This window comes from Maylandia zebra, linkage group LG1, assembly GCF_041146795.1.
Source record: "Maylandia zebra isolate NMK-2024a linkage group LG1, Mzebra_GT3a, whole genome shotgun sequence".
NCBI lineage: Eukaryota > Metazoa > Chordata > Actinopteri > Cichliformes > Cichlidae > Maylandia > Maylandia zebra.
In genome coordinates this window covers 7,757,669-7,779,431 of record NC_135167.1, presented here as the reverse complement: position 1 = coordinate 7,779,431, position 21,763 = coordinate 7,757,669, and the positions used below count along the sequence as shown (strand labels likewise).

The 21,763-nt window shown below is 41.5% G+C and overlaps 2 protein-coding genes and 1 long non-coding RNA gene across 6 annotated transcripts in view; 1 reads left to right on the top strand and 2 right to left on the bottom strand.

The window, feature by feature from the left end:
• The window catches only part of LOC101468238 (synaptosomal-associated protein 25-B), a 39,448-nt gene extending 36,881 nt beyond the window's left edge, over nucleotides 1-2,567 (bottom strand). For both annotated transcript variants that reach the window (XM_004539744.5, XM_004539743.4), the window contains exon 1: nucleotides 2,450-2,567. The gene's annotated coding sequence lies outside the window, so the exon portion shown is untranslated. The remainder of the gene's footprint in view (nucleotides 1-2,449) is intronic.
• Nucleotides 2,568-3,196: 629 nt separating this feature from the next.
• On the top strand, nucleotides 3,197-8,834 carry LOC143412511 (uncharacterized). Its single transcript, XR_013093048.1, has 3 exons — nucleotides 3,197-3,242; nucleotides 7,589-7,688; nucleotides 8,472-8,834. It is a non-coding gene; the product is annotated as an uncharacterized LOC143412511 (long non-coding RNA).
• On the bottom strand, nucleotides 8,772-21,412 carry lrrc28 (leucine rich repeat containing 28). Of its 3 annotated transcripts, none has more exons than XM_076873445.1 (10): nucleotides 21,282-21,412; nucleotides 13,603-13,843; nucleotides 13,466-13,506; nucleotides 13,200-13,237; nucleotides 12,980-13,117; nucleotides 11,197-11,403; nucleotides 11,002-11,104; nucleotides 10,422-10,606; nucleotides 10,160-10,319; nucleotides 8,772-10,074 (listed from the first exon to the last, which is right to left on the bottom strand). In XM_076873445.1, exons 2-10 carry the CDS (start codon nucleotides 13,768-13,770, stop codon nucleotides 10,005-10,007), a joined length of 1,110 nt encoding a protein of 369 aa, XP_076729560.1. In that variant the 5' UTR covers nucleotides 13,771-13,843; nucleotides 21,282-21,412; the 3' UTR covers nucleotides 8,772-10,004. The 3 variants fall into 3 exon arrangements, with proteins under 3 accessions (XP_076729560.1, XP_076729596.1, XP_076729537.1); XM_076873481.1 differs by lacking the exon at nucleotides 21,282-21,412 and adding an exon at nucleotides 14,267-14,341; XM_076873422.1 differs by lacking the exon at nucleotides 21,282-21,412 and adding an exon at nucleotides 14,134-14,321.
• Between the last annotated feature and the right edge of the window lie 351 nt (nucleotides 21,413-21,763).

The window sequence follows — 21,763 nt, the reverse complement described above, 5'->3', positions numbered from 1 at the left end:
TCTTTTTACAGCGAAAAAAACCCCTAAACTTCCGAGCAAGCACCGAGTAGCTACGACGTGATGGGAAACTCACAGAGACACTCGCGCGGATTCTTCAACTGACCGCAGCACACCTACACCAGGGTAACCCTCCGCCTACCCTGCTCCTGCTTTACAGGTGAAAATAGAGCAAAAGGACCGCTGAGTCTTTGACTTTATTTATTTTCTGCTGTGTTTTACTTGCATCTGTTTGAAAGAGTGAGTGAAAACACAAAAAATATTTTATTTTATGTGCTGGAATGTGTAGAAAATAGGTTTAAATGTTAAACTAATTTATTCAAGTCAGAGAATGTTGCATATAATTAAATGTTTTGCTTGATGCATAAAGTTGAAAGATTAAAACTGATAAAACAAGTTAAAAAAAGAGACTTTTCCATTTGATTACATTTTGTATGATGGATTATGTAGAAAAAGTAGAATTGGGCTGAAAGATCTATCACTTTATCACCTCTTCAGGTTGTAAATCGTGTTTTTAAAAAGTAACTAAGTAACTAAGTAATTAATTACTTTTGAAAATAAGTAATCAGTAAAGTAACGGGATTACTTTTTGGGGGAGTAATCAGTAATTAGTTACTGATTACTTTTTTCAAGTAACTTGACCAACACTGCTTGGTTCACTGTACACCAGCTTTCAGCAAAATCAGGACACAACTGTAGGACACATTTAAGATTTCTTAAGGTGAAAAAAACAAAACAAAAGTAAGTTTAATAAACTGAAGAAGAGCAGAATATGTCCAACAATAATCCAGTACAAGGAAAAACCAAAACTCAGTGGAATAACTCCAGAAAATAAACCAGGAATCCTACAGGAGCAGACCATAAAGAGAGAAAGTGAAGCAAGTGAAGCAAAGCAACCAGAGACACAAGAAAACATATTATCAAAGTAAAACAGGAAGTAAGGGAGGAAAAAATAGAGAAGAAAACACAGGAAGTCCTAGGAAAACATTATTAATTAAATTTAACAAATTGTTAGAAGTAAAGTTCACCTGTTGCAGCTGAGATTGATATTTTTTTTACATGCTGGATGCATTTGCACTCCATAATTTAAAGCAGCAGCAAAACCAAAATACAACATAGGACATAGAATTGACTGGAAGTTGGATATGCTTCAATTAGTCCATGTTGGGTGTGCTGCAGTCATTTCCTGCCCTAATTGAAATATCCACCTGTTTACATCGAGTTACAAACAACACCAGGCTGCCAAAAAAAGACAACACAAACACACACACACACACACACACACACACACACACACACACACACACACACACACACACACACACACACACACACACACACCTGTTGATCTGCTTAAGAGTCGGCCTGAGCTCTTTGTCCTCTCTGACATTAACACAGGTGCACATGCAGGAAGGGGAGAAAGACTGGAGCAGTTTCTACTTTAACTTGAGTTAAATTCATAACAAAATTCAACCTTAATGTCGCAACTGCGCAGCTTCAGTCATAGGAGTGACTATTGTACACGTTTTCTCAGACAGGGCCTTAAAAACTAGCATCTTAAAATAATTATTTCAAATGCTTATATGCTGACCTCTGATCTTTTTTTTCTGCTTCTGTTTTTCTTGCACCTGACGCTCCTAACCGAACATCCATCTTTCCCTCATGAAAATGATCTGTTACAATTAACGGCTCCCTGTTCACTGTGTCTGTACGGTCCTCTGGAAAAAGGAAGTGAAGGAAAGGTGAAAAGTCAGACCTCTGGATTAAAACAGATCTGAACCACAAACAGCCTGGCCATTTTATAAAAACAATAAGTGTGATAACGAATGCTGTCTCACTTGTTTCCAGAGCGCAGAAACTAGATTCAGGTATTTTTCACGACTTACTGCTTCAGTTTGCCTCGTTTCACGAATAGATTAACTTCAGATTTTCATTTTTGGGGGGGCACTTTGAGAACAAACGTTTCGCTTTGTGCGTAAAGTGTTTTTCAGCGTGTTTCAGACTCGGGAGCTGTCCAAGGTCCTGAACCTGCACACGGCTTTTCTGTTCAATGGCCAGCTACACCTACAAGCTTTCAGAAACATGAAAAACAAGATTACACAGTCTGTGTTATCCTGTTGTTTAATCCTTACATAAAACAACCACTCTTCCCCTGTGACAGAAAACAGGAAACAGCCAAAAGTTCAAACAATTCAGCACAGAGTCGCTACAAACACAACAGAAACACCTCAGCAACATGGTCCTCGTTTCCCCTCAGATATCATCACCTCACAAACAAAAAATAACCTAGCAAATATGACGCGTTCTTACAGCTGAGAACTCTGTCACGTCCTGGGACGTATAAACTGCTAAAACCTGAAATCTGGAGAATCATTCAAACTTTAATTATCGCTCTTCTTTTGATTATTCTGTGGGTCAAAATGAGAGGATTAAAAAATCGAATTAAACCGACCTGGTTAAGTTTCTTCGGCTCTTTCTCTTCTTTTTCTTTTGCTGTATGTTTGTACAGGGTGAAGATGTCTGTCCGTCCAGCCGCTCCGTTCAACGGGACTGTCCCCGCCCCCCAACCCCCACGCCCTCCGCTGGATCAGCACCGCCCTCCCCCTTAACTGCCATAGCAAGCGTTAATCTCCGCAGGTCTACTCATCAAACACTTCCTGTTAATGACTCACAAAATAAAACCTGTGAAGGAACTGTGTAGTTACTTTAAGTGAAAACTGTGTATAACGTGACTGGTGTTTGGTCATTAGGAGGTGCATACACAGGAAGTGGTGCTGAAAAAAACTTCCGACATCCCAAGAAATCCAGGACTATTTTTAAAGGTGGCAAAGCAACAACACTACAAGTCGGAAATGTCGAAATATACATGTCATACATAGATTATAGCACAGGGTAAATCCACGAAATGCTTTACTCCTGTTATTGGAAGGAAATATAAGTGAATAATACACATTTCCCTAACATTTGTGAAAGATCCCCGGTTTGATTACATGGGAAGACACAAATTCCTTGAGAGTTGCATTAAGAAGGACGTAAGGCATTAGGCACAGGCCAACCAGGCAGTGCTACCTGCTCTCCTATTAGATAAAATATAAGATATATAGCAACACAGCTACTTCTGACAACAATAATAATAATACTAGGTTTGGTTTTAATTTGACAGTCATGCCACCTGTTTTCCTGTCTCATTGACGCCTCTCACAAAATGGCCGCGCCCTCTGACGTCAGCGGTAACGGATAAAAAGGTAGGTCAGCTGCGCGCTGCCCAAAGCCATGTTGGCTGCAAGCTGCTGTCTTTCTGCATTGATATCAGGCAGAGCTGCAGGCTGATCTGCGCAAACTGCAGATTATTGTCTGTGATCTAAAGTCACGGTGCTTTAGTCCGACTGTTTACTACTTAGAAAGCAGAGTAACTGACAAAGAAAACTTTTTACTGAAGGAACTCAAATGAAAACAATAATAAATGTGAGAAAGAAAAATCTGACAAATCTGACTTTTTTCAGTGCAGGTGATTAATGCGATTTGAGGGATAGATAAGAGAGCATTCAAAGAAAATGTTATTTATTTATAGAATATTTCTGACATAAATCCAAAAGCGTGTAGTTCAAGTTTTTTTCTATTCTTTTTTTTTAAATTGGTATACAGAAAGATTTTCATGGTTACAAGTATGATGATTTTCTTTCCTACCCTAAATATTTTTTTAATAACCTTACATCCCCTTACATGCAATACATTTCCCATCTCCACTGACCATACTTCCTGTCACAAGCATATCTATCCATGTGTGTTTATATGCACACAGAGCCCAAAAAGCCTCTTGAGATTGTCCTCTGTGTGCTCAGCTGTTTGCCCCTGGAGTCCTTGACTTTACATAATCACACAAAATGCTAAAATGCTTGAAAAGACATGGTGCAGGGGCAACACGTCTTCTTTACTAAAAAGGTCTTTTTAGCTGGAGAAATTGCAGAAATTAGAAGCTTGTTGTTCCTTTTTTAAGATGAAAATTTGCTTGTGTGCACTCTGTTTTTGACAGCTTTTATTTATTGTACTTTAACGGATACGTGGCCTTAGATGACTCACATCTGCAGACGCAAACAGCATACATGCAAGACAAACATTAAGCAGGTAAAAGATGAGAGCCATGGTGCCTTGATTATTTCTGTGACTGTGGAGAGATAACACAGGAGAGGTCCTAATGAGCTGGGGAAAGGAGTGTAAGGTAAAGGCTTAGCAGTGATCAGATCATATCATCTTTCTCCTTGTCAATTCCCACACTGTCAAAAAAAAAAAAACGCATTAAAAAAAATTATGTCACTACGCTTTTCCAAGTGTCCTTTGAGCCAATCAGCCCTTAGGTTCTTTTTCTTTAAATTTGTTGTTTTGTCAAGTAAGTCCTTACTGTGCTCCATCAGCAGCATGTGGTGATCCTACACTAGTCCTTGTCATCTCTCCTAGTTTAATGGATTAATGTCCTTATCGCTCTACTGTCTTCTTCCTCATTATTTACTATTAAAACACTAAAACATTCTCCAGAAATCCAGTTGACCCTCGAGGCCTGAAAGCAGCTGATTAGCAGCAGAATGGATCTATGCAGGTGATGGATTGGCTTTCCTCCCTCCCAGTTGATGATCCAATAGCAATAAAGTCAAGAACCCAATAACACTGTGACACCGTGTTGCCACTGATTGAAGCAGTCCTCCTCGAGTGTTTGAAAATGGCTCAGAGTGCAAATTTATGCATAGCACAGAACATCCAGCAAAGAGACATTTCCAAGTGATTACTCTGATGTGTGACAGTTGGGAACTGGCAACTGGCTGTGTCAATTGAATGCATATAATCTGATAAGTATTTAGCTATCATTTACAAAACAGTGACAGGATTCCTGCTGCATAATGTGTTAAGTACTACACGTGTGGTATTGGGACATTTGAATACTGCACTATTGTTAATCATAAAACCCATGCAGCTACAAAGATATCAACTCATTTTCAGGGTGTATAGTAATCTACACGTGTACCTGAAACTGACCGGCTGAATTTAATGAAACTCAGAGGTGGAGGAGAGGCAAAGGGACAGGTCATTAACTTTTGGATCAGGTCTGAATCCCTTTGTTTATGTGCTATTGTTATGGGGGTTTTTTGTTGTCTTTTCTACCTTTTCGCTTTGAATTACAAACATACTATACTGTGTTGCAACAGTGAACCATGAATTATGCCTAATAGACCTAGAACAAGATTCCAAGTTATCCTCAGGCACATGCTGTTTGACAGCTGAGCAACCACAGCAAACAAGCCGGCTGTGGACAAACATTCTGCTATCAGTGATATTTGGACAATGTTTGTCGCTGGCTTATCAAATACTACAGTCCTGGTACTGATCTCTGTGCAGAAGAACAGATGTTATCTTTGGGAGGAAAGAGCAGTTTTTATTTCACCTAAATCAGCTTCAAATGGAAGTTGGGAACAACTGTAGTTCAGGAGGTAGAGCAGGTAGTCTACTGAGGCTAACCCTAACACCCCACCAACCACCACCTTGGACATAAATGATTGAAATCCTCAGTATCTGTCATTGATGAAGGAAATTGTACAAGTATGATATATTATATATTATATATTATATACTGGCATTAAAAATGCCAGTATATAATATACAGTGGGGCAAAAAAGTATTTAGTCAGCCACCGATTGTGCAAGTTCCCCCACTTAAAATGATGACAGAGGTCAGTAATTTGCACCAGAGGTACACTTCAACTGTGAGAGACAGAATGTGAAAAAAAAAATCCATGAATTCACATGGTAGGATTTGTAAAGAATTTATTCGTAAATTAGGGTGGAAAATAAGTATTTGGTCACCTCAAACAAGGAAAATCTCTGGCTCTCACAGACCTGTAACGTCTTCTGTAAGACGCTTTTCTGTCCCCCATTCGTTACCTGTATGAATGGCACCTGTTTGAACTCATCATCTGTATAAAAGACACCTGTCCACAGCCTCAAACAGTCAGACTCCAAACTCCGCCATGGCCAAGACCAAAGAGCTTTCGAAGGACACCAGGAAAAGTATTGTAGACCTGCACCAGACTGGGAAGAGTGAATCTACAATAGGCAAGCAGCTTGGTGTGAAAAAATCAACTGTGGGAGCAATCATCAGAAAATGGAAGACATACAAGACCACTGATAATCTCCCTCGATCTGGGGCTCCACGCAAGATCTCATCCCGTGGGGTCAAAATGATCATGAGAACGGTGAGCAAAGATCCCAGAACCACACGGGGGGACCTGGTGAATGACCTGCAGAGAGCTGGGACCAAAGTGACAAAGGTCACCATCAGTAACACACTACAACGGCAGGGAATCAAATCCCGCAGTGCCAGACGTGTTCCGCTGCTGAAGCCAGTGCATGTCCAGGCCCGTCTGAAGTTTGCCAGAGAGCACATGGATGATACAGCAGAGGATTGGGAGAATGTCATGTGGTCAGATGAAACCAAAGAAGAACTTTTTGGTATAAACTCAACTCGTCGTGTTTGGAGGAAGAAGAATACTGAGTTGCATCCCAAGAACACCATACCTACTGTGAAGCATGGGGGTGGAAACATCATGCTATGGGGCTGTTTTTCTGCCAAGGGGACAGGACGACTGATCCGTGTTAAGGACAGAATGAATGGGGCCATGTATCGTGAGATTTTGAGCCAAAACCTCCTTCCATCAGTGAGAACTTTGAAGATGAAACGAGGCTGGGTCTTCCAACGTGACAATGATCCAAAACACACCGCCCGGGCAACAAAGGAGTGGCTCCGTAAGAAGCATTTGAAAGTCCTGGAGTGGCCTAGCCAGTCTCCAGACCTCAACCCCATAGAAAATCTGTGGCGGGAGTTGAAAGTCCGTGTTGCTCGGCGACAGCCCCAAAACATCACTGCTCTCGAGAAGATCTGCATGGAGGTATGGGCCAAAATACCAGCTACTGTGTGTGTGCAAACCTGGTAAAGACCTATAGTAAACGTTTGACCTCTGTTATTGCCAACAAAGGTTATGTTACAAAGTATTGAGTTGTATTTTTGTTATTGACCAAATACTTATTTTCCACCCTGATTTACGAATAAATTCTTTACAAATCCTACCATGTGGATTCATGGATTTTTTTTTTCACATTCTGTCTCTCACAGTTGAAGTGTACCTCTGGTGCAAATTACTGACCTCTGTCATCATTTTAGGTGGGGGAACTTGCACAATCGGTGGCTGACTAAATACTTTTTTGCCCCACTGTAATGTGGGTTAAGAAAGTAGATAGTAGGTTTTTTCTTACTTCATGTGAACATACCACATCAGGCTCTGAAAACACCATCTGAGAAATCTTGACTTCTCACAACACCAGTCCATCTGCACAAGGATTCGCAATCTTTTTTGGGGGGGTTAATCCTCCTTTTAAATGTAGGTTTCCTTCAGATTCATCTGAGCTCACATGTTCAATTTGCACTGATGACTTTCTCGTCATGTGTTCCTGCAGTGCTGTGTTTATGTACAAATTCATGAGGCTTTGCTTTGCCTGTGTCTTTATGTGAGCATAAAGTATGGACGAGTGATATTTCCTATGTGCAGGCAGCTGAGATGGAATAGTCCCAGAGGGAGGGCAGAAAGCTGAAGCACCAGTCAGAGAGGATCATGGTATCACATCTGTCTGAACATGTCATCGATCCAGGTAATGGAGCTGCTCCGCTTTCCTCTCAACAACCCTCTGTTATTATGCAGCAGCTACAGATGGACTCATTGCAAAAAATGCAAACGATAAAGAAAATAAGAAATGAAAGGCGGGGTATGCTGCTAGCATGTTCAGCGGGGGATAGCTGGTATATCAGAGGAATAAATAAGGAAAATAAAAGTCTGACTCAGGAGTTAAGCAAAGCTCCCCTGGCATGCTTGGCTCGAGGCTAACTGGCACAAGACCTTCCTGTTGGCCGGATGTTTTTTATATCCCACATAATGGGGAGCCAAAGAGCTCGACTCTCCTGCCCTACTGACACAAACAACTGTTATAGCCAAGCAGCTGAACTTTAACTCTAACAAAAAAAGAAAAAAACATGCACTCTTAGTTGTGAAATGCAAAGAGAGGGAAAACAGAAGATTTGAACGTGTTCATGTTTGAAAACTTTCAAGTGGAAAGTGTTTTGGGTGATCTGGGCAGCAATTTCAATCATCTGTAAGGCATCAGTCACATGAAAGAGAACAAAAAATAAATAAAATCTAAACCTGTGTCGTTTTATAGACTGAAGTCTTCCACTACAAACGAAACTAAGAAACAAACTAAGTGAAGTGCTTTATTACAAATAACAATTCTCATTCTCGTATCTTCTCCTAGTGTCTGTTTTTCACTTTTACTTGTTAGCTTAGTTCAAATTACGTAATTAGTTTAGGGAGGGAGGTTCTGGGTTCTGGCGATTGTGTGGCTGACCCAAGGCTACTTCTTTCTATTTCTTTTTCCCAGATCTCCAGACCTTTGAGTTATTGTTGTAAAGGAGAACGGCATGGTGGTGCAGAGGTTGGTGCTTACATGGGTACAGTCAAAAGGCGACTACGGCATGTTTTCTGTTGTGGCTTTAACAACATATTGTAAGACTGACATGATTCTCACAAGCTTCAGACCTGAGTCACATTAAAAGCTGTGTTTTCTCAGACATTTCAGAACTTTATGTAATGGATCTGATAATAGATGCTTCTATCCTCTCTGCAGTTTTCTTTATGGACAACTGTTATGATGAACTCTCTTTTGTAAGAAAAACACAAATTCAAAGTCAAACATCAGTCAATATTTACTGCCAAACAAAACAAATGATAAATTAGAACTGTACAATATGGTAATAAACATTACACACACACACACACACATATCAGTACAACAAGAGAAACACACAGCGCTGCTTGTGTTTAAATCTCTCTTTTTCTTCAGGCAGACAGTCTGTGTCCTTTAAACCCTAAAAAGTGTGAAAATCTGACTTTTTGGTTTGTGTATTTTTTTTTTTAAACACAGAGTGTGTTATTATAATTCTTGTTATGACAAAAAGACATTGCTGTTAACATATAAAACGGTCAAATCTTAAAAGCTGATATAGAATATAACAAACTTTCTCATAACCTGTCAAATAAATGCGAGTTAGAGGTGTCACGATTACATGTATTGAAAATCCTGATATTTAAAAATGAAATGTAAATATTGTGTCAATGCACAATATGAAAAAACTTTGTTTTGTATGCTTTTGTAGGGTTAAGCATCATAGCATCTCTCGCCATGTCTACGAATTTTGAGTTTAATTAACTGGCCAATAAACAAAATTAATGAATCTGACTGAAAGCATAAGTACAGAAGTTTCTTTTTCAACCACTCATATTACAATATTATAATGATGAAGTTTAAGTCTGATATCGTGACAGCCCTAACATGAATCCTTGGCTCATTGTCTTTAGTAGGTCTTAGAGTTCACAAAAACTGTGACTAAGAACATGACTTCATGCAGTATGTTGTCTCAAATGTAGATTTTCTATTTTAGACATTCACTTTAATTTCTTCTGAAATTAACACACATCAAACTGATAAACATTCTTTGAACTCACAAACCTTCAAATATTCTTCGGTTATCATAAAAACAAAAGCATGCTACAAATGTTAACACCTCAAAGATCACTCTGCAATCAATGAGTCTGCTGCAAAAAGCTTCAGTGGAAAAAAACATCTTATTCCACAAAGATGAAAGTGTTTGTTCTTAAAAGTGCCCAGTTATGAGTGGGTAGTTACCATTTAATGAGCACTACTGTGCACTGCTGCTGACCTCCCCCCCACACAAACAGGAATGCAAAGCTCTGAAATGTTGAGCTTTGTGTTCATCATCTGACCTACCAAACATCTGCATACGCTGCTTCTGTCAGGTTCTTTATCAAGTAGCGAGCCACAGACATTCAAGATCCACAGCTGATGTTATATGTCAGTGTGTGAGTGGGGGAGGGGAGAGAGAAGGAAATGAGATCACCCCTGGAGGTCAAAGGTTCGGAGGCAGTGACTGGAGCAGCAGTAGGCTACAAAACTCACAGTGGTCCTGAACAGGAGAGGAGAAGGACGTAAGTATGCATGTTAAATCCTTCTTCAGGGGGAAACTAAAAAAGACGGTGTGTTTGCCTGACCTGCGGTGCACTCCTGCCAGGGCGGTGTCACGGAGGGGGAAGAGTTTGGGGTAGATGATCGTGAACATGGCTTGGCTGCATCGGTGACAGTGACCGAGGGGGAACTGCAACAGATCCCGCAGGCTCTTTGGGAGGGTGATGGGAGGCAGCAAGCTGAGCTCTAAAAACAGCAGTAAACAAAAAAGGTGCCGTTAAAGTTTGAAGTTATTAAATTATAACCAGCAGGTGTTTTCTAACTTAAGAGTGAACAGTGTCTGCTCACCTGTTGGGCGGCGGTGGTAGATGCGGTGCAGCGTCCTCATAGCCAGCTCCTCCAGGGGAACAACATGTTCTGTCTCTGAGCCCACCACCTTCACTTCAGCTGGCAGGCCAACCAAGGCTTCACTCAATTCCTCACCCAGCATTTCACCAAGTCCACCCTCCAGCGCTTGAGCAGATAAGCCACATCTGCAGGACAACAACACACACAAACACAAGTATGCAGCCCATTAAGTCTGCAGTTGTATTTAGTAAAGATGCTACAAACCACCTTTATTTTATACAAGACGTATATCAGTATCCTCCCCTCACATGTGCAGATCTTAAGATGATATGTTAAGACAGTTTCACCACTATGCAGAGGATAATACTTACCACCTCGCTCTTGTCCCAACCAGCCACATTCTATATACATTTAGTATTTACACTTTTCCAACAGTCTGTGGGCTAAATACCAGTTAATTTTCTGGCTAACTTATATCCAACATCATGGAATTGCATTTCTTTTTCACTCTGCTTATCAGCAATGACCTTTATCAGTTGTCTTAAACTGTATCTGTTGAGCTGTTGGGATGGTGTATTACCCGCTGCAGCCGATAACTTTGTTGTACAAGTAGGACGGGAGTCCTTTCAGGTCCACGTTGTTGTCAACAAACACAAACTGCATCTCCCGTGATCTGCCCAGATCTGAAACACACAAAGATTTCAACACCACCTCGCTCATTTTATTGTCACCACTAGAGCAAATAACGGAGGGACAGAGAAGAGGATTCACCGACCCAGTGGTAGGAAAGTCAGCCGGTTAGCTGCCATAGAGAGCTGGTTAAGGCGGTGGAGCCAGCAGAGCTGCCGGGGAACGTGGCTCAGCAGGTTGTGGTCCGCTGTCAGATTCTGTAGTGAGAGACAGCGATGCAGTCGGTCCGGTAGAAACATCAGCTGATTCATCGACACGTCAAGCGTCTCCAAGTCCTGCAGATCACCAATCTCTGCAGGTGTCACAAATATGTGAGAGACGTAAATCTCAGATAAAGCTGCAAAACTTTATTATTTGAATGAAAAAAAGAAAAAAGAAAATCCCAGTTTTGTCAAACTTTTATCAGAAATTTGATTTGTATTTGTTGTTCCTCGCTGGATGCCTTAAAACCAAAGGGTTTCCAAACATCTCAACTAGACATAACATCTTTGTTGACAGGTCTTTTTTTCATCATCTTGGCTAAAGCTGATGTAAGCCCATTATACCCTCCTCTTAGAAGGAGGCAGGAGCCTGTGGGATTTCTAAAGCAAAACGAGAGCATCGCTGCAAAAAGAACAGCAGCACAGTCAAATGATTATATTATTTTCGAACCACAGCTGTAACTGAATATACTCTCTGGTTTTGGTTAAGTATACTTTGATATAGGGCTGGAAGCACTGTTTCTCATCACTACTATTTTTATTTTGCACACACTGTCTCATAGTTAGGATGAAATTCAGTCAACAGAAATTGTGAGACTCGAAAAAGAAATTGTTGGTGTTGTCACTAAGTTCAGGAAACATTCCTGGTAAATCAAGAACCATGGCAAAAAGAAAACAGGCGTTACTGAGAATTTGACTATGGGCACAACAAATAATAATCTAATGGTTTCAAGTTATTGACAAAATCCACAGAAGGTAACTATTTTTATTTATTTTAAAGTATATGAAATTGCACAACCTCCCTTCAGCTTCAGCTACACTACTTACATGCGCCTCGATAATCTGTGTTTAAAAAAAAATTAAAACAACTTTTCTCTCAGGTAGAGCTCTGCTGCTCTCTGCTGGCAATTAAAATATTTACAAGTCGGGAAAACCAAACACGCTGGGAAAAAAAGCAACAGTTCAAAGTGATTTTATGCCAAACATGAAATATAAGTCTTACTCTTACAGAGAAATTGCTGAAGCAGGTAAAAGCATTACCAATACACATATGTTGTACATGTTTTGCTCTTTTTTTGTAATATTTCAGAGTAAACGATTTTATTCCACTAGTGTTTTGTTTTGAAGCTTTTATGTAAGACAAGTGACAATCAAGAGTTCAAACATGAATACATTAGCCAATCGTGTTGTTGCACTGACACGAGTACAGAGTAGAATTTTATGACAGTTTCCAGCGGACATCCTCCTTCTCTGTGCTCATAAAAACACAGCTAAGCACAGTTTTTTTTAAGCTTTTCTTGGTTTTCTATAATGTGAATAAGCACATTTTGTTCAATGATCTCATTTAATTAGGTCCTAATGATATAAAAATGTTGCCAATGCATAGTGTAAGTATAACGTTTGTTGTGGGGGAGGGGCAGGGGTTAAATTCTGGTTTGTATCAGATTTCGCAAACATTAAGCATTCAGTTTGTGCTGCTGCAGTGTATGGTTGGCACAAAATCAGAAGGAACATCTGGACTTGCTCCAAGACAAACCACTGGTCTAGGTAGCTGTACTTAAACCGATGCCCCTGAATAAAGGACTCAGGCTAATATAAGATAATGTAAAATAATTTAAGCCTCTAAAAGGAAATCTAAAAACAAGACAGACAACTGTTGTGTCTTACCTGGAGGAAGGCATTTGAGCTGGTTATTGGACAGTCTCAGGTGCCGCAAAGACCTCAATCTGCCGATCTCTGGACAGAGAACCTGCAGGGCATTATTGCTCAGGTCTAACGACTGCAGTCTGGCCAAGTTTCCAATAGCTGGGAATGAAACCAATCTTAATATTCAAACAAGTGTATTAAACACTGTTATTAATATTATTGTACTGGACAATGTGCTTACCCTCGGGAATAATGACCAAATTGTTTGAGTGCAAATACCTGAAATGTACAAGCAGACAAGTAAGACAATTACAGCTCTGGTGTTTGCTGCTGAAAACACCTAAATGTGAGAGACAGTTAATCTCATTTAGTGATGCAACATCTGGTGGTTAACTTCACTAGAAACCTCTTGATAAACACAAAACACACCATCAATCTCCGACAGCATGTGTCAACTCTCTGTTGTCATCATTTATAAAACAAAACTTAGTTTAGCAAAATACTTACAGTTCAATGAGATTTGGGAGCTTTTGAGCAAGATTGTCAGGCTGATAAAGACAGAGCAAAAGCAGAAGTAGTTAGAAATTTTCTTTGGGTTTCATAAGTGTCTCATATGGTAAAATGAAAATGCACTGTGTGGATACCAGTGTAGTGAGTGAGTTTCTCTTCATGTAAAGTCTCTCCAGAAACTGCAGGCCTTCATCTTTCAGCAGCTCCACGGGGAAAATGTTCAGGTTTTTGTAGTTAAGAAACAGGTTTTTGTGGCGCTCCTGCTTGGCCATGAATATGGTCTCATGAAGTTCGGTTGCCATTGCTAAGGAGACCTCTCGTCCTCCGGTGGAGGAGCCCTGGCAGTGCCTCCTACCTCTATGGCATCACTGGATCCTGACAGACAAACACATGAGCAGACATCCTGACAGATATTCCAAGCTGCAATGGCGACATGAGGTGGACCCAGACCACATTAACAGGGGGTTTTCGTGTGATGTGCAACTACAGTTAATGGCTCACGGTTGCATAAAGTAGGAACCTGTTAGTTCATTTAATATTAGACAAAATTAGACGCCAAATGACACACAAGAAAACATAATAAGTAGTAATATCTGTTGTTTTAAACTATTAGCATGACAGCTAACAGGCTGCTACTGTCCAATAACATGAAAACTGTAGTTTACCTCAGCTTTGCAGGGCCATTTTAATCCCCTTTAAACCTCACATATACTCATAACCAGCTTAATGCGCCATATACGATGTCAAAGGTAAACTACCCGTTAACTAGCAAATGGTTGCTAAACAACAACAACCAACCACGACCAGACGTCAAGGCTAACTCCTTCTTCGTCGTCTTCTTCCTGTGGGGAAGTTTTCGGCGGACTAGACGGAGCGAAGGGGCGTTACTGCCCTCTTCAGGTCATTCGTGTATTTCTATTTCCGTTTTCTCGCGAGATGACACAAAAAGAATGGGCTCTATGGAACTGTAGTCCAAACATGTAAATATTTCAGGATAAACATTTTTGTTCTCAAGTTATTAGTACATTGAAGATATAATAGATATAATATATATGAATTGTAGCTTATACCAACTTGTATATGAGGCTGAACACTAAAGAAGGAGAAAAAGACTTTTGAGACTGTTGGTGGAAAAGTATAGAGAAGGTTGCACTGCGTCTTTGTGGATCGAGAGAAAGCATATGATAGGGTGCTAAGACAGAAACAGTGGTACTACACGAGGTTATCAGGAGTGGCAGAGAAGTATGTGAGAGGGTTGCAGTACATAAATGAGGACAGGAAGACAGCTATGAGGTATAGGTGTGAATGAGAGGGACACAGCCGTAATGGTGAAACTGCAAGGAGCAGAGAAAGTGAAAGCTGATGACTTTAAATACTTGGGGTAAACCGTCCAAAGCAATGGTCTGTGCACAAGAAAGGTAAAGGAGAGTGCAGGTAGGGCAGAGTGGATGGAGAGGAATATCAGGGGTGATTTTTTATCAGGGCTGGACTGGGACAAAAAATCGGCAGAGGCATTTTGACTAGAGACCGCCCCACGAGGTATTATAGGAAAAGCCATAAAGCCTTTGAATGAAAAGAAACGCTGTTGTGACAGTAATGTACACTGTCTTGTTGGTATGTATGTATGAATTCTATACATTTTACACCAGATAAAAACTTTGGTTGTAAGATTCAGATAATTATTTATCAAAAACTAGACATTTTAAATGAGAATAAGAAAGAAAAGTATTTCTTTGTGCCCCCCTTTCCTTGTCCCCTACCGGGTACCCTGGCAAAACCTTGCTAGACTCGCCCCTGCACAGTTACCAGCTGTCAGCTACATAGAAAATGATTTATTTTGTTATTTGTCTCTCAGAAACAGTTCATAACTTTCCTTCAACTCCTTCATGTCACCTAAAAGGTAAACCTGTTTCTCCATCACCTGTTCAGCTCTGATGATTCAGTAAGAACATCTCCTGGTTTCATCTTCATGTTTCCCTCTCACCACATATCCAAACAGATATCATGACCAGCAGCTTTTACAGCTGTGGCTCCAGCAAACATCCGCTGAAACTAGAAAGTAATATTAAATAAATTCTAACATCAGCTGATCAAGCTTAAACGTGCTGCTGTTGTTTAGCGCGACATCTGCTGGTTTCCTCTTTCTGGCGCAAAGTGGGTGATAAACAAACAAGAGAGATGAGACTTGCTTCAGAAAAGCCAATCAGCTGATCATTGATCAGTTCCATGATTGAAGTAGCAACAGGAGAGGGAGGGGGAGAGAATGAGAGAAGAAGAGGCAGTTGTGCAGCAAAGACACAGAATAACTCCAGCTTTGTGTCTTTTTTTCATTCTAGCTGAAGTACAGATCAAATCGCGTCCCTTTTAACCTCAATACGGATACCTCAATACCATTTTCTTCTGTTTGCCTGTGATAAGACTGCTTTGAGAGCCGTTACTCAAGCAAGGAGGAGGATGCATCCAACCTCCTTGGCTGTAATTGGTCCAGCCCAGAGTCAACTGTTACCAATTGGCCAATCCCCCACCTTTCATTGTTTATACCGTTACAAAAACAAACAAACAAACAAACAAACATTGGCCCATAAAAACAAAAATTCACCATCCAGTCCAGCTGTTCCTCAGAGGGACATATCTGAATTAATACTAATAAATGGGACTGATAAATTCTTACTTTGTGGGTTCCCTTCACACAACTAAAAGAAAGTAATAATAAGTAAAACAGTGCTTTGTAAATCTTGTAGCTTATATGTGGGTGTTAACAGAATTTAAAGTGAAAGTAGTTGCAACACTGTCACAGTGATAATATATATGGAGTATGCAATATTAAGGTGTATATGCAGAGATCTGTACAAAAATTGCAAATTTACAGGTTAGGGGTAACAGTTCTATTATGTAGTGTATACCTGTGCAGGAACACAGTCATAGGTGAAGAAGGTGTACAGGAGTGGACTGAGCACACAGCCTTGGGGAGTCCCTGTGCTCACTATCTTTGTACCTGTTGTCCTGATACCAACTCTGACTGACTGGGGTGTCAGTTCAAGAGTGAAGAGCTTTTCCACCAGTCTGCTTGGGATGACGGTGTTGAATGCTGAGCTGTAGTCTATAAACAGCATTTGAACATAGGTGTCCTTATTTTTGAGGTGTGAAAGGGGCTGTGTGGATGGCTGCATTAACTGCGTCCTCAGTAGTACGATTGCGCTGATATGCAAATTGCAGAGGGTCTAATGTATCCGGGATGTCTGCTTTGATATGGGACATGACTATTTTCTCAAAACAGTTCATTACAATTGAAGTGAGTGCGATAGTCATTCAATTAGGTTATGTTGTTTTTCTTGGGGAGGGACACTATGGTGGTAGACATGAAGCATGTGGGCACAGCTGATTGGGTGAGGGACAAGTTGAAAATGTCTGTAAACACCTCAGCCAGCTCTGAAGAGCACACCCTCAAAGTCAGTCACTGTCGCGGGTTAATCCTCCTCAGAACCTTGCATACCTCAGTCGAAGTCACAGTGAGTGAAGAGCTCTGTGCTGCCCCTGCTGGTAGAATCCCTCTGTATCGGTTGGTGTTGAGAGTGTCGAAGCGAGCGTAGAACTCAGCTCATCTGGTAGCGTGTTGCAGCTGGAAATCACTAATGTGTTGCAGGCCCTGCCACATGTGTCAGGAGTCTGAATTGTTGTAGTGTCCTTCCAGCTTCAGACTGTTCTGCCACTTGGCTTCCCTGATGGATCTGCGCAGGTCATATCTGGCCTTTTTGTAGCCCTCTGCGGCACCAGAGGCAAATGCAGTGGAGCGTGCATGCAGCATGGAACGTACCTCAGAGTTCAACCGTGTTTTCTGATTTGGGATATGTTTTGTATCGCTTGGTGGGGACAATATTGTCAATGCATGTGCTGATGCAGCTGGTGACCACTGATGCATATTCCTCTAAATTCACAGAACCGTCCTCTCTTATGGCAGCAGTCTTAAACACACCCCAGTTTGTAGCTTCAGCAGAGAGACGGTGAAATCCTGATCCTAAAACAGGAGAAGGACAGTCTATCTTTCCCAAAATGGATCTATCCCCAAATTACCTGAAAAATCTAGACAAGGCCATTCTCAAGGATCTTTTCAAAACACATAACTGCAAGGAAAAACGTTTGACTTTTAATCTGAGAGAACAGCTTGATAACATTACTGTCCCAACCTTCACCAAACACCTGTTGGCTTTACCAAAAAGACTACTCAGTGTCTCTGAAAACAGGGAAGAGTACAAGGAAGTTGTGAAAAATTTCACTAAAGATCTGGTAATGCACGCTATGGCTGAAGGAAATGAGACGGCAACATGGCATCCAGATACATCTGAGTTTATTATGCAGAGGGTTTCCCATAAGATCTGGAACAAAATTTTGTCCAAAAACTACAAAATGTCCTCAGAGAACATTTAACAACGCAGCCTGACAGTATACAATGAACTCCATGAAAGGTTGCCTTCTCCAGTACTCTTAATGAGGTCAAGCAACTCAGTGATTGACGAAGTAATCGTCAAAACCTTCCAAAAACATGCCAAGTTGAAGAGCCAAAATGTCATCTTTAGGGCTTTCTCATGCCAGCGCTAAAATGTAACTGAAACGCGCATGCGATTATGTGACAAAACTCTTAAATTGGCGTAAAATATTTATTTAAATTGGGCATCTAAATTTAATTTCTAAATTTAATTTTAAAACCGCCCTCCTTCCCTCATCGCCAGCTGGCCGTGGCAGATGGCCACCCCATTCCAGAGCCTGCTTCTGCCGGAGGTTTCTCTCTTTTAAAAGAGAGTTTTTCCTTCCCACTGTCGCCAAAGTGCTTGCTCATAGGGGGTCGGAGTTTTTGTGTATTAATGTAGGGTTTTGACCTTACAATATAAAGCACCATGAGGGAAGTGTTGTTGTGGTTTGGGAAAACACTGGAGTAGAGCCTCTGCATACAGAGAGCTGTGTGCCTGAGATGGCCATGTTAAACTCACTGACATCACACAGAACCAAGACTAGAAAAAACTGATAAAGAGTCCCTGGCGAAGTCTGTGGTCCCCACATGCTTCAAAAGATCCACCATCATCCCTGTGCCCAAGAACAGCAAACCCTCATCCCTGAACGATTACCGGCCAGTTGCAATGACCTCGGTAGTAATGAAGGTGTTTGAGAGGCTGCTGAAGAACATCATCTCCTCCTCCATCCCAGACACCACAGATCCGCTGCAGTTCGCCTACAGATCCAACAGATCCACAGAGGATGCCATCGCCCACGTCCTACACACCACTCTCAGCCACGTGGACAAGAAACAGGGTAACTATGTGCGAATGCTGTTTGTTGATTACAGTTCAGCGTTTAACACAATAGTGCCCTGCAGACTGTTCACAAAGCTGAGGGATCTGGGACTTAACAGCCGTCTGTGTGCATGGGTGTTGGACTTCCTCACTGGCAGAACTCAGGTGGTGAGGGTGGGCAGGTGCTTCTCCAACAGCATCACCATCAACACAGGAGCACCTCAGGGATGTGTCCTCTCGCCACTGCTCTACTCCCTCTACACTTCAGACTGTGTGGCCACCCATGGCTCCAACACCATTGTGAAGTTTGCTGACGACACAGTGGTGTTGGGTGCCATCTCCAACAACGATGAGGCGGCCTACATGGATGAAGTGAAGAATCTGGCATCGTGGTGCCAGGACAACCACCTCCAGCTGAACGTCGGCAAGACCAAGGAGCTGGTGGTGGACTTCAGAAGGAGTCAGCACAGAGACTACAAGCCCATTATCATCAATGGAGCTCCAGTGGAGAGGGTGCAGTCCTTCAAGTATCTTGGTGTCCACATCTCCTCAGACCTGACATGGGCTGCCCACATTCAGGTCCAGACCAAAAGGCTAGGCAGCGCCTGTATCACCTACGACAACTGAGGAAGTTCAGGGTCTCTCCAAAGATCCTCAGGATTTTCTATACAGGCGCTGTGGAGAGCATCCTCACACAGAACATGACATCGTGGTTTGGGAACAGCTGTGTGAAGGACCAAAAAGCTCTCCAGAGAGTGATCCGTACAGCAGAACGCTGCTGTAGGATTGCTCTCCCCCCGCTTCAGGACACCTACACCAGGAGATGCCGGACTAGAGCAGCGCAGATACTGAAGGACCCGTCCCATCCTGGCAACAAACTGTTCCAACTTCTGCAATCTGGTAGAAGGTTCCGCATCTTCCGGGCAAGGACAGAGAGACTCAAGAGGAGCTTCTATCCCCAAGCCATCCGTGCCCTAAACACACACCCGCCCTCTCACATCATCTATAATTGACTGAGTCAGGACTCTTCCAGGCACTCTAAACCAAGGCACAATGTACATTTCAATTCCTTTAATTTTAAATATGTTTATATTGTCTATCCTGTAAATAGTCAGATGTCTATTCATATTAATGTACAGAATTCACCTGCTTGCTGCTACTACTGCACATTCACCCAATGTATATACTACATATATATATATATATATTAGGGGTGCAACGATACACAAAATTCACGGTTCGGTTCGGTTCGATACTTTGGTGTCACGGTTCGATATTTTTTCGATACAAAAAAATGTTCATGCCTTTTTAATTTGTCATTTATTAAAATTATAAATATATATTTTAACTCAAAAGTACAGTTTTTAAATTTAACCCTAACCCTTGTGCGCGTTTTTTATTTTGACAGCGAATGCGCACCTGCGGACCACTTATGTGCAGCCCCGGTTATTTAGCTCGTCATATTGCAGCCACAGAAATTCTTTTGTCCATGAAACCATAAAGCTGCACTTTCTTTTTGCCTTATAGTCTCATTTGTCATAACTTCTCCGTTTTGTGGTAAGCTTTTCTTTGGCTGTCACTTCTTCACCCCGACCTGTCTTATTTGGCTCAGCAGAACTAAAATATATATACTGCTACTTTTACACACGGACTCACATAAGCTCAGCGATTCTCTGCGCGATCAACCTCTCACATGTTTAAGCTGCGGGAGATTTCACTTGTCATGTTTGCATAGTAAGCTAACGATTAATAAGACGATGTCAGAGGAATTGGTGCACAAATTATCATCACTCACAGATCAGTGCTGTCGCTCTCTATACACAGTTCGCACGATTGCAAAGTGAAAGCAAAAAACAAGCGCAAATTCAAACGCGATTTCAATATGTCACATATTGACAGTGGCTCACGGATGCCAATGACATAATTACCCAGCTACATTTCTGAAAGAATGCAAAAGCATTGACATATATTTTTCCTACAATAGCCCGACGGGCAGGGAAGAGATAGATTTTTGTAGCCCGACTGGAAAGATCGCTAGCTCCAGGACGTCAGGCTAGCGATTTTGCAAGCCCTGTATCTGATTGAGGAATCACTCATCTTTGGAAAAGAGAGTTTATTACAGAGAAATGTCTCTTTCCAAAATAAAAACTATACTATCCGCTTCTTCTGGGCTATATTCTCAGCAGCATAAGGAGAATCACGTGCTAACAGCTGTCTAAATGACTCGGCTAAAGTTAGTAGCATGCTTGTTGTTTTTGTCTTTGCACTAGGATGATGTCGGTGTAAATGTGCAGTCATATTCGTTGTGTTCCCACTAGTGCTTTCAGGTTAATCTCGTTGAAATGACCTTAACGCCACAACACGGCAAATCTCCGTTAACGAGCTACCGCCGATTGCCCCGTGCATGGGGCTAGACGGCCAACACGTTAACGAGCTAACTGCGCTAACACACTAGTTCACACCAATGTAATTAAGCATTGCATGGCACATCCAACATACTGTTTTACTTTAGTCCATGACTCGCTTACCTTCAGGGTCATACGTCACATGAAAACCAAAATAATTCCAAACGCCAGATCTGAATGAGGGTGGGGGAGGTCCATGTTGTAAGGAGCGCTTAACTTCTGTCTCACTAGCTTGCCCTGCGCTCTTCCTCCTGACTATGCTGTCTGTGTTGAGCGCTCAGTGGATCTGCGCTCGACAGTGCAGCCTAGGCGGAGTAGTCGAACACAGATTCACTGAGCGCTCAACACAGACAGCAACGTCAGAAGGAAAGTTGATAAAATAAATTACAAATGTTGTATTGTTCATACATATGCGTACCGAACCGAAAGCACTGTATGAACGGTTCAATATCGATACGAATATCGTTGCACCCCTATATATATATATATATATGTGTATGTTTTTATTATTATATGTATATAATGTTCTTCCTCTACACCCCCCCCCCCCCAATTTTTTTGCACATGTCGAGGAGCGTGTCAGGCTACATTTCACTGTGTGTTAT

Excerpts from the sequence above, each read along its gene's own strand:
- lrrc28 (XM_076873445.1), bottom strand. The coding sequence starts at position 13,770 with ATGGCAACCGAACTTCATGAGACCATATTCATGGCCAAGCAGGAGCGC. Across the intron at positions 13,507-13,602 it reads GAAACTCACTCACTACACTG|CCTGACAATCTTGCTCAAAA; the intron begins GTATCCACACAG and ends TGTCTTTATCAG. Across the intron at positions 13,238-13,465 it reads CTCCCAAATCTCATTGAACT|GTATTTGCACTCAAACAATT; the intron begins GTAAGTATTTTG and ends TGTACATTTCAG.